Here is an 11,184-nt window from a genome sequence, read left to right as displayed (position 1 = left end):
AAAGTGACAGAACCAAAATCTTAACCCAAAGTCTATGCCTTCTTCTTCTTCACTATACCCCAATGCAATTCCCTTGCAAAGAGTCTCATAATTGAGTGGGAAACACAGAAAGAAATTTTTATTATTAGAAATGGGGGTGAGGGGAGTGCGGCCGAGCAGGTGGTGGCCCTGGGAGAGAGTCCCAAGGAGCAGAGATTGGGGATGTCTCAGTGAAGAGGGGCAGTTCATGAATAGACGCTCCACCCCCAGCTGGGGGCTCTTGGGTTCGGCCAAGCACCGGGCTAAAATGTGGAAACTGGGCGTTGACAAAGAACATAGGGATGTGGGCAATTCGGCCTGTGGACCAGCACTGCAGAAAGGGAAAGAGAAGTCTTATTGGGCTGGGCTCAAAGGAGGCGTATGGCAGAGCCACACAGCAGCCAAGGCCCTCAGCTCCTCCACCTCACCCCTGGAAACCCCAGCAGCCTGGCCTACTCACCACACTGAGCAGAGCCCCTTTGCTGAAGGAAGGATGGAAAGTGATGCTCTGGGCCTGGGCTCCTGGCTCTCCCTGGATAATGCCACTAGGGGAAGAAGAAACAATAAGCAGGCAACTGGAGGCAGAGGTGGGATGTGGGTTTAGTGAGGGAAGGCTGGTGAGAAGCCCAGATCTAATGGCCTGCCCAGCACTTACCAAGGAAGTAGCTCAAACACAGGGCTGTTTCGAGTGCGAAAAAGGAGGATGACTGGCTTACCATCCTGGACCTGGGGATTTCCTGTAAGAAATGGATGCAGGAAGGAACCCAGAGGCTGAATCGCAGGGCAGGGGCAAAGAACTGCAGCCAGGCATGGACACTCTGGTAAGGTGGCTGGGGCCTGAGCATAGTCCTTCCTCCCCACCTCTTACCTTTCATGAGCACAGCCAGACGCTCCCCACTGGGGTCCCAGACCATGGAGTGAGCCTCTCCCCCAAGTCTATGGGTCAGAACAGTAGGTTGGGAGGGCTCAGCACGGTCTCCCACATTCCACTGCCTCTCCCCTTCACCCACTCAGCTCACCTTTCCTCTCCATGTGGTGTCTGTACTGTTGTCTCAGACAGATCTGCCACAATCGTTGCTGATTTTGCACCTCCAACACGCCCCTTTCCCTCACCTGTAGATAAGGGCAGAGGCTCTTAAGTACAGTGGGGTCTTGACTTACGAGTGTCCCGACTAGTGAGTTTTTTGAGATACCAGCTGTCTCTCCTCCAATTTTTTGCATTGAGTTGATAGAGTAATTTGAGTTAACGAGCTCCTTAACGAGCTCGGTCTTGGAACGAATTAAACTTGTAAGTCAAGGCCCCACTGCACAAGAAACGGACATCTGACTTGTCCCCTGCCTCCTCTCCATCACAGGCATCAACACCTCTCGTCCCCCAAGCTGCTTTCCTTCCCCTTATCCTTCAGAGTAGCATATTCCAGAGGGTTCCTGCCTGCCTCTGACTACCCCAGAGATGGTCTGCACCCCGAAGTGTTTCCCCTAACTCACCACAACGTTCTGGGAATGATAAGGAGTAAATCAGTGGTTCCCCCAATACAGTGAACAGCAGCCGATTTCCATCTGGGCTCCAGCAGCCTGTCTGGGATCAGGAAGCAAAAGGCAGGGGAAGGGTGGTCCATAGGGGAAGGTACTGGTAAGAGGAAGAGAAGTAGAGGAGGTGGGGAGACAAGCTTGGGGAATCAGGGGCCCCACTCCTCCCCAGCTTCTTTGAAACTCACTTGACATCGCCCTGATAGAGTAGGCCACCTCTCACAAGTCCACATCTGGGCCTCCCAGACTCTGCGCCAGAGAGAAGCAAATCACAGCTTAGGACCTCTGGGTTCCAAAATATAAACTTCACTCCCTCTGTCAGTCCCGGGGTCAGGTCAAAGAACAGGAATGAGGACAGAAGGTCCTTCCTGCTGGAAGTTCCAGGAGCCAGGTGCCTTTCTCCAGGTCATTCTTGCCCTCCTTCTGTCCTCCCACTCACCGAAAGACAGCTGAAGGAGTGGAAGCCAGGACTTTGCTGCCATCTGGGGACCAGAGCAGGTTGGTAACGCCACCTCCCCGAAACCAGGGAAGGGGAACACAGGTCTCTGTTGAGACATCCCATACCTAGGAGAGTGGGGTCAAGAGAGTAGACAGGAAACTCAAGCACCCCTATCATCTCACAGGGGCTCCCCTCTTTAAGGTACAAAGTACCAGAAAGGAAGGGAACAGGAACGGGGCTGTTAAAACAGAAGGAAATATGCCCTAGCCAGTTTGCTCACTGGTTAGAGCGTTGGCCTATAGCCTGAACAGTCACCGGTCGATTCTGGTCAAGGGCACAAGGACACATACTGCAGTTGCAGGCTCGATCCCCAGCCCTGATAGGGACGATGTGTCTCTCTCACATCAATGTTTCTCTGCCTCCCCTGCCCCCCAACCCCCTTCCACTCCAATAGAGAAAACATCCTCAGGTGAGGATTAACAAAAAAAAAACAGGAGGAAAAATAGGTTTTATGTTTACAATTATAGCAGGCAGAATGTTAAATCTGAGAGTCTGGATGATGCAGCTCCTTCCCTAGGTAAGTTTAAGACTGAATGGACAACTATCCCTCTCCTTCCTAAAGGATATTTTCCACCACTAGGCAAAGAAGGCTCTTTCCTCAGCCTGAGGAGTGGCTGCAATGACCAAAAGAAGGGTGGAGACCAACCTACCAAGATAGCAGCATCCACAGGTGAAGCTGAGAGGAGCCGCCCCCCACTGGGGGCCCAGGCCAAGCTGGTGACAGGTGTGTGCCCAGGGTGAGAGAGCACTTGGGCACAGCCAGAAGAGGGTCTGCCAAGAGGAAATAGGGTATGAAGTCAGAAGACAACAAGAAGAAAGCCCCATGATTTTATTTCCTTGCCTCCTGATAAAATTTCCAAAGCCCAGTGGCCCCTCGGAGCTCAAATCCAGGTTGGAGAAAATGAATAAGGGTTGTGTAAGTTAAAGGAAAAAATAAGGAAAGGCAATGTCACCACCAGTAGGTCCATAGAGGAAAGTGGGTAAAGGGGAGTAAGCTTTCACTAGAGTCCTCAAGGAGAAATAAAACTTTCTGACCAGTAAAGCTAGAATTGGTAAGCTGGGGAGATGTCATGCTCCACCAGAGAAGACAGCCCTCTTCCCAAAGGACCATCTTGCCGGGGGCCTGGGATAAATTCTTCTCTTGCCAGAACCATCTGCCACTCCCCAGAACTCATCCTGTGCTGCAAAACCTGTGTTTTTGCCTTTCCTTATAAGAACCAGTCTCCTGCCCTAACCGATTTGGCTCAGTGGATAGAGTGGCGGACTGAAGGGTCCCAGGTTTGATTCTGGTCGAGATTGCGGGCTCGATCCCCAGTAGGGAGTGTGCAGGAGGCAGCCAATCAATGATTCTCCTCATTGCCGGGAGCCGGTCCATCCTTGCTGTTTCAAGGGACCTGGCATATATGGCATACTGTTCTTAATATGTTTGCTCACCTTCTTGGCGCTATGTGTTTTAACCAAGGTCACCTCTCCGAGAAAGGTTGTTTCCCCAGGTAGGGATTTTCCCCTGAAGTTAGGGAGGGGATAAAACCCCTTAACTAAGTGCCAGGTGGGTAGTTAATCACTTTAACTACAAACAATCACACTTAAGCTACATAATCTTTACTCCCTGGAATGGAGATAAGAAACGCCCTAACCTTTGAAATAGAGATTGATAGGATTGGAATCAACTGGTATAAATACAGATGTAACAAGACAACAGGCTACAGAACCCAGAGACAGAAGAACCTAGAGACAGAACCTAGGGAGAGAACATGGCAAAAGATCCTGGCTACAGAACTTGGCTGGAGAACCTAGACAGAACATAGCAAGAGAACCTGGACAGAGACTGGCTAGAGAACCTAGGAGAGAAGCTGTACACAGAACTTGGCTGGAGATCCTGGAGGGAGAACCTCGCTATGCTGATCAACTGAACGCTGACCCCGTGCCATTCCTTCTTCGCCGACTCCGTCCACACCTTTGGGGACCCCAGCACCTCATCATTGATGTTTCTCTCTCTCTCCCTCTTCCCTCCTCTCTGAAATCAATAAAAATATGTATTTTTTAAATCGGCCTCCCTCCTCTGCTCCTGCTTTGTTTTCTGCTTGCCATAAAGATGCTGCCTAGGGGTTGGCCTCCAACACTAGAACTGGGAACTACTTGAGGGCACCACTGTGTCTTAGCTTTGCATCTCCAGAGCCACATATTTGGCCTGACAGGTACAGGCCACTGCCTGAATTAGTGCCATCCTCTCACTTTTCCACTTACCTAGAACCACTTTTAGCTCCAATGAGGTCTTAGGCCACTGATCTACAACTTATGCTTTACCATTACAGTAAGTCATAGTTACCTTTCCAGTTCATAGAGACCTATCTTATTCTTTTCAGTAGCTCCCCTGTATTCTACTGAACAAATAACCACAATTTATTTAGGCATGCCTCCACAAATGGACATTTCAGTTTTGCGGCAGCTTTTTCCTTTATGTTTTTTACTGATTTTTAGAGAGGAAGGGAGAGGGAGAGAGAGAAACATAAATAATGAGCCCTGGCTGCTTTGGCTCAGTGGATAGAGCGTTGGCCTGTGGACTGAAGCGTCCAGAGTTCGATTCCAGTCAAGGGCATATACCTCAGTTGTAGGCTCCTGGCCCTGGTTGGGTGTGTGTGTGGGAGGCAACCAATTGATGCGTCTCTCTCACATTGGTGTTCCTCTCTGTTTCTCCCTCTCCCTTCCACTCTCTCTAAGAAAAAATAAATAAGTAAAATAATGGAAAAAATGTCTCAGGTAAGGATTAATAAAATAAATAAATAAATAATGAGAATGAGTCATTGATCGGCTGCCTCCTGCATGCCCCATGCTGGGGATCGAGCCCTCCACCCAGGTATGTGCCCTGACCAGGAATCGAACTGTGACCTCCTGGTTCATAGGTCAACGCTCAACCACTGAGCTACACCTGTTGGGCAGTTTCTTAGTTTTGACAAATGTAACATGGAAATATATTTAAAATGGGGAAATTGCATGAAGGATATATCAAAACTCTCCACTATCTTTGCTAAAATTTAAAATCATCACCCTAGCTGGTTTGGCTCAATGGATAGCGCACCGGCTGGTGGAATGAAGAGATCAATGATTCCCTCTCATCACTGATGTTTCTATCTCCCTCTCCTTTCCTCTCTGAAATCAATTTTTAAAAAATAAATAAAATTATACCAAAATGAAGTTTATTAAAAGTAAAAATTTAATCAGAAGGATTTCCTAATTTTTCTATGATCTGAATTAAATAGCATGGAGATGATCTTTTCTTTGACAATTAGATAAAACTCTCATAAAACCATGTCAGCCTGGCATGTTTTTAGTGGTAGAGCTCATCCCTTTTAATTTCTTCAACAATCCACTTTAGTAGTTTATATTTTGCTAGAAAAGCGAACATTTCCTTTAGATTTTCAAATCTCTTAGTCTAAACATGTATATAATATTCTTTAATAACTCTATTTTCTTCCATAGCTGTGGTTATCTCTCCATTCCCATTCTAAAAATAGCATATGTACTTTGATTTTCTTTTACCTCAACAAGGCTGACTAAAAGGTTTTTTTCTTTATTCATAATTTAAACAACCAGTTTCTGGTTTTATATTAGTTAATTCTGGGGGTTATTTTTCATTGGTTTCAATTTATATCCATATTAACTCCCTTCCCACCTTCCCTTAAACCTGTATCTGACAGTCTTCTAAAAGAGACAGCCTTTCCACTCCTTAATTCATAGATACACACTTCCCAGAATCCCAGAAGCCCCTGCTTCTGTCCCTTTCTCTAGATTAAAGTGTTTAGCACCGCCACCTTGACCTTAGGTCTACTTCTCCCGTGGGAACTGCTGTGAGGACAAAGAACTTCTCCTTTGAGACCTCCTCACTACACCTAGCAGGGCCACAACCTTTAGGCCACAGTAGACAGAGTGGGACTCACCTGGTAGACAAGGAGGTGGGGTCCAGGGTCCAGATGAGAATGCAGGTCTGGCAGGCCACAGCCAGGACAGAGGCACTAAGGGGCTTCCAGGCCAGAGCTGCCACATTTCGCTGCAGCCGGTGCTTCAGAGAGGGGACTATAGTGCTGGGAAGAAGGGGTTGGAGACTGAGTCAAAACAGGAACACTAAGGCTCAGAGGAACTCAGTACAGTTGAGAGGCAAATCTACAGAGAAGAAAGCTCATTACCCAGGGCCAGGGTTTTGTGGGACAGGATAAGATAAAGGTTATATCTGGATAGAGGACACATCCAGTTCTAGAAGGAGCCCTGTGGACCAGGCCCAGGAACTGCAGGACTCCCCTGGGACCGAGGCGGGAGAGGGAAGTGGAGACTATACCATGGAGACTGAAGAGTCAGAGCTTGCCCAGAAGGCCCCCACATACCTGTTAACATTATACACACGGATCGAATCATCTAGCAGGGCCACCGCAAACTTGTTGGTGTGGGGGTGCCATGCAAAGACCCGCAAGCAGCAGCTGGACCTGGGGCAGGAATGAGCATGAAGAGTCCAAATCTATACCTATCCTGACCCCAACCCAGAAGCTTAGATTCCTTTTCATATAAGGACATTATTGTTTTTTACTTTTTCTTTTATTTTTGGGGGGAGGAAGAAGGAGTGAGAATATGGGAGGCAGTCAGGAAAGGGGTGGGAGGAATCTGTGCATAGACTTCCCTCTCCCCAAAAGAAGCTGCAAGTTTCAGGACTTCCTTCCTACCAAAGCCTCAGAGCTGGTACACTCACCAATTTGTGACTTGGGCAAATTCAGCAATCAGATCTTCACTCCTGAGCTGTAAGAGCAAATCGGATCAAGGATGCACTGGGACAAAAGGAGCTTATCCCCATAATGTCCCCCCTGGACCACACCCCCTTCTGCAGGTTTCCCACCCACCCCGCCCTTACGGAAATGGAGAGGGGGATGGGAGTGGGAAGGGCCAGGGGAGAAAGCTAAACTTACAGACAGGTGTGGGAACAGGGACCCATGGAGGGAGGAGGCCCATCGACAGAGTGCCAGGGCCCAACTGGACGCAGTCTTCACCCACTCAAATACTGTGGGGTTGAGGAAACAGCTCTGATTAAACCGTTCACAGGGCTCTAACTGGGGACCCTCTTAGGTGAGGGATGAGCACTCCCCAGGCCCTTCTACCAAATAAGTGTTTCTGGACACCTCATTCTGGACACCCACTCTGGGATCTGGGATATGCGGGGTGGGTAGAGGGGAGGAGTAAAGATGGCAGCAGTGTAGACAACTGGCCAGGGAAAACAGGGCTAAAGGGAAAGGGGCTGGGCCAACAGGTACCAGGATGAGTTAAAATATGAAGGGGTGATGCCAATAGCAAAACTAGAGAGGGCTGGAGGGAGAAATACTTACCCTCCTCCTCCGAGTTAGCAATTTCATTCAGCACCCCAAAAAGGCCCATATCACGCCTGATGAGAAGAGGAAGCTGTGAGTCAGAGTACTCTGATCTCTTCAGTCTACCTTCTACAAATGTCATTCATTCACTCAATAAACATGTATTACAATTAAGAGAATTCACATTTGCCGAAACCGGTTTGGCTCAGTGGATAGAGCGTCGGCCTGCGGACTGAGGGGTCCCAGGTTCGATTTTGGTCAAGGGCATGTACCTGGGTTGCGGGCACATCCCCAGTGGGAGATGTGCAGGAGGCAGCTGGTCGATGTTTCTCTCTCATCGATGTTTCTAACTCTCTATCTCTCTCCCTTCCTCTCTGTAAAAAATCAATAAAATATATTTTTTAAAAAAAAAAAAGAGAATTCACATTTATTGAGTGGCAACTATGTGCCATGCACTTGATATATTGTTCTTTCATTTAATTATCACACTAAAATGAGCATTCTGCACATTTTACCAATTAGGCAACTAAGGCTCAGATGTCTTTCAGGGCCTTGTGAGCCAGTCAAGGAATAAAGACTAGCCCTACGTCAGTGAATGGAAAGCCATGGAAGGATTACTAAGCAGAGGCATTTTAGAAAGATCAGTCTGGCTGCAGGTTAGAGGGGGTGTTTGGCAGACAAGGGAACACCCAGGTGTGGAGCATCAGTTGCAAGTCCAGCCCAGGACACCAACATCTAAGGAACATCAGGAAGAGAAGCAGCAGCTGGAGAGGCAGAAAGTGAGAAAGGGCCCAGGACTGAATAACTTTCAGACAATGAACTGATATTTAACTTCACTCACATACAAGAGACATGCAAATTAAATCATACTGTAATACCAAATATTGAAGTTTTTTTGTTTTAATATACTTTTATTGATCTCAGAGAGGAAGAGAGAGGGAGAGATAGAAACATCAATGATGAGAGAGAATCATTGATCGGCTGCCTCAGTGATGGCGAACCTATGACACGCGTGTCAGAGGTGACACATGAACTCATTTTTTTGGTTGATTTTTCTTTGTTAAATGGCATTTAAATATATAAAATAAATATCAAAAATATAAATCTTTTTTTTACTATGATTGCAAATATCAAAAAATTTCTATATGTGACACGGCACCAGAGTTAAGTTAGGGTTTTTCAAAATGCTGACATGCCGAGCTCAAAAGGTTCGCCATCACTGGGCTGCCTCCTGCACGACCCCTAGTGGGGATTGAGTCCACAACCCGGGCATGTGCCCTTGACCAGAATCAAAGCCAGGACCCTTCAGTCCACAGGCCAATGCTCTATTCACTAAGCCAAACCAGCTAGGGCCCAAATACTAAAGTTTGACAGCACTGCTGATAGGACTATAAATATGAACAATTTCTTTTCTTTTTTCTTTGATATATATTTTTTCTTTTTTTAAAATAGATTTTTATTGATTTCAGAGAGGAAGGGAGGAGAGGGAGATAGAAACATAGATGATGACAGAGAATCATGGATCAGCTGCCTCCTGCATGCCCCACACTAGGGATCAAGCCTGCAACCCCGGCACGTGCCCTGACTGGGAATTGAACCTGGGACCCTTCAGTAAACAGGCCAACACTCTATCCACTGAGCCAAACAGGCTAGGCCAGAGGATATTTTTTCCATTGATTTTTTTTTTTTTTTTTTTTTTTTAGAGAATGGAAGGGAGGGAGAGAGAGAAGAGAAACATCAATGCAAGATGCACACCGACTGGTTGTCTCCCACACACGCGCCCCGGTGCCCGGACTGGGGCTGGGGCTCAAGCTTGCAACCTGCAACCGAGGTACATGCCCTTGACCAGAATCGAACCTCGCCCCAGGCTGACTCTCTAACCACTGAGCAAACCCGGGTAGGGCTACTATGCACAATTTCAAAGGAGGACTATTTGACAACAGCACATGAAATTACAAATGAACATACCCTTTGAAACCAGCTACTTCATTTGTAGGAATTCACTCTACAAATGACAATGATAGTAGCTAACTCTTGAGGGGATTCGTATGGGCCAGGCATTGTTCTCTAAGTGTTTTACATCTACTAACTCATTTAATCATCACTACAACCTTGAGAGACAGGTGCCACTTTACAGATGAAGCAACTGAGGGGCACAGTGAATAAGTAATTTGCCCAAGGTCACACAGCTAAAAGTGGCACAGCCAGGAAATTAATCCAGGCAGTATGGCTCCAGGCAGTATGTGCAAAATGAATGACCTAGGTACCAGATCATTCGCTGCGACCTTAGAGCCAACCTTGCTGAGTAGGGAGCAGGTTCACATGATCAAACCAGAAAGCAAGGCAAGTCATTGGAGCTGAAATGGAAAAACTGTTGCACAGCCTTGAGTTCTACAATGAGGATCGAGAGCCTAGCAGCGGAGGCAGAGGGGTGGTGACCTCATCATCTCCAGGAGACCCTTTGCCATGTCTCACCAAATATTGATGCATCTCTTCCACACTTGCTCCCGATGATGAATGAAAGCAGTTCTTGTGCCATGGTCCAGCCGCCCAGGGTTCTTCAGGGGGTCCTTAGACAGGTTTAGGACAGGAAAATTGATCCACTATAACCCAGAAATGAGAGGTTGGCAATGAGTCCGTCTCTTTCTGCTGAACTCCCTGCCGTCTCCGAACCATGGCTGGCCTAAGGGTAAGAGGCTCCAGAGACCCATTTCCCTTTTCCACAAATACACTTGAAAAACCGGAAAACAGCTCTTAGCTCTTATCTGTAAAACTACAATACAATTTCACAGGGTTGTTGTGATTATTAAATCTTATAATATTTGTGAACACCTAACTCAGAGCCGCCTCCTTACAGAGTAAACGCTCAATAAGTGTCCTTTTTTCTTCCTTTTCCTTCCCAGGAACACCACGGGGAAAAACAAAACTCTCCAAGTTGTGCTTTCCCAGTTCTCCCAGACACTGATCCCACCTTCTCAGGACTTCTCCTGCACCCTCACATCCTCTGCACTCTCTCTAGGCCTGCCCCCCAGCTTCTCAGCACCCCTCATCCTCCAATCCCAGCCCTAAAATACATCCTGCGCTTCTATCCTTCTCCAGCCCGGGCCAGGCAGTGTCCAGTGCGCCAACGTGGGGGCTGCAACCCCAACCCCGCCCCCGCCGCACAGCCTCGGGTCCCCGGTTCTCCCCGACTCCGCCCCAAGCCTGTGGGTCCCTCCCTCCCCGCCCCGGCCACCTGGCCCCGGAAGTCGGGAGGAGGGTTCTCATAGCTGTTGCCTGTCACCAGCTCGTTATTGTGCTCGTATAGGGTGACCTGGCCCCTAGGCGGAGGCGGAGGGAACAACCCGAGAGAGCACATCTTGCCGCTCCTGCAGACGTCCGGAAGCGGCAAACGCGCGGACGCAGCGGCTCTCTCAGTTCCCGGGCTAGATTCGGATGCGTACGGGTAGCCGCCTGGGACAAACAGCGAAGTAAAGCTCAACGGAAGTGAAGAGAACAATGCAGAAGAAGGACGCTTGCGCAGTCGGGGTAGCGGGGGTGGGTGGGTGGGGGAATAGACTTCTAGCGCTTCCTCGCGCGCCGCCTGGCGGCTGGAGGGAAAACGGCGCGGACACGTCCGCAGGGCCAACCCCTAGTTGGGAGGTTTTTGTTTTTTTCCTGTGGGGCTGCTGTTTTTCCCAGTTCCGAATTCCCAAATACAGTTTCCCACTCTCTCAGCGCTTGGAAAGCCCCAACTAAGCCACGTTCAGGAAAGTACCTCATTTAACCCTCCCAGGACTGTGAATCGCA

At 48.3% G+C, this 11,184-nt stretch overlaps 1 protein-coding gene across 1 annotated transcript; it reads right to left on the bottom strand.

The window, feature by feature from the left end:
* Window positions 1-91: 91 nt before the first annotated feature.
* AAAS (aladin WD repeat nucleoporin) lies at window positions 92-10,853 on the bottom strand. The gene is made up of 16 exons (XM_070407733.1): window positions 10,631-10,853; window positions 9,871-9,998; window positions 7,414-7,469; window positions 7,000-7,091; window positions 6,786-6,832; window positions 6,427-6,525; window positions 5,986-6,129; window positions 2,698-2,818; window positions 1,988-2,112; window positions 1,737-1,797; window positions 1,507-1,597; window positions 1,038-1,131; window positions 887-954; window positions 674-755; window positions 479-563; window positions 92-349 (listed from the first exon to the last, which is right to left on the bottom strand). Exons 1-16 carry the CDS (start codon window positions 10,751-10,753, stop codon window positions 125-127), a joined length of 1,641 nt encoding a protein of 546 aa, XP_070263834.1. The 5' UTR covers window positions 10,754-10,853; the 3' UTR covers window positions 92-124.
* Between the last annotated feature and the right edge of the window lie 331 nt (window positions 10,854-11,184).

This window comes from Myotis yumanensis, unplaced genomic scaffold (genome assembly GCF_028538775.1).
Source record: "Myotis yumanensis isolate MYYU_CA2020_CCGP unplaced genomic scaffold, mMyoYum1.0.hap1 SCAF_3, whole genome shotgun sequence".
Taxonomy (NCBI): Eukaryota; Metazoa; Chordata; class Mammalia; order Chiroptera; family Vespertilionidae; genus Myotis; species Myotis yumanensis.
This window is presented reverse-complemented; position numbering and strand designations above follow the sequence as displayed.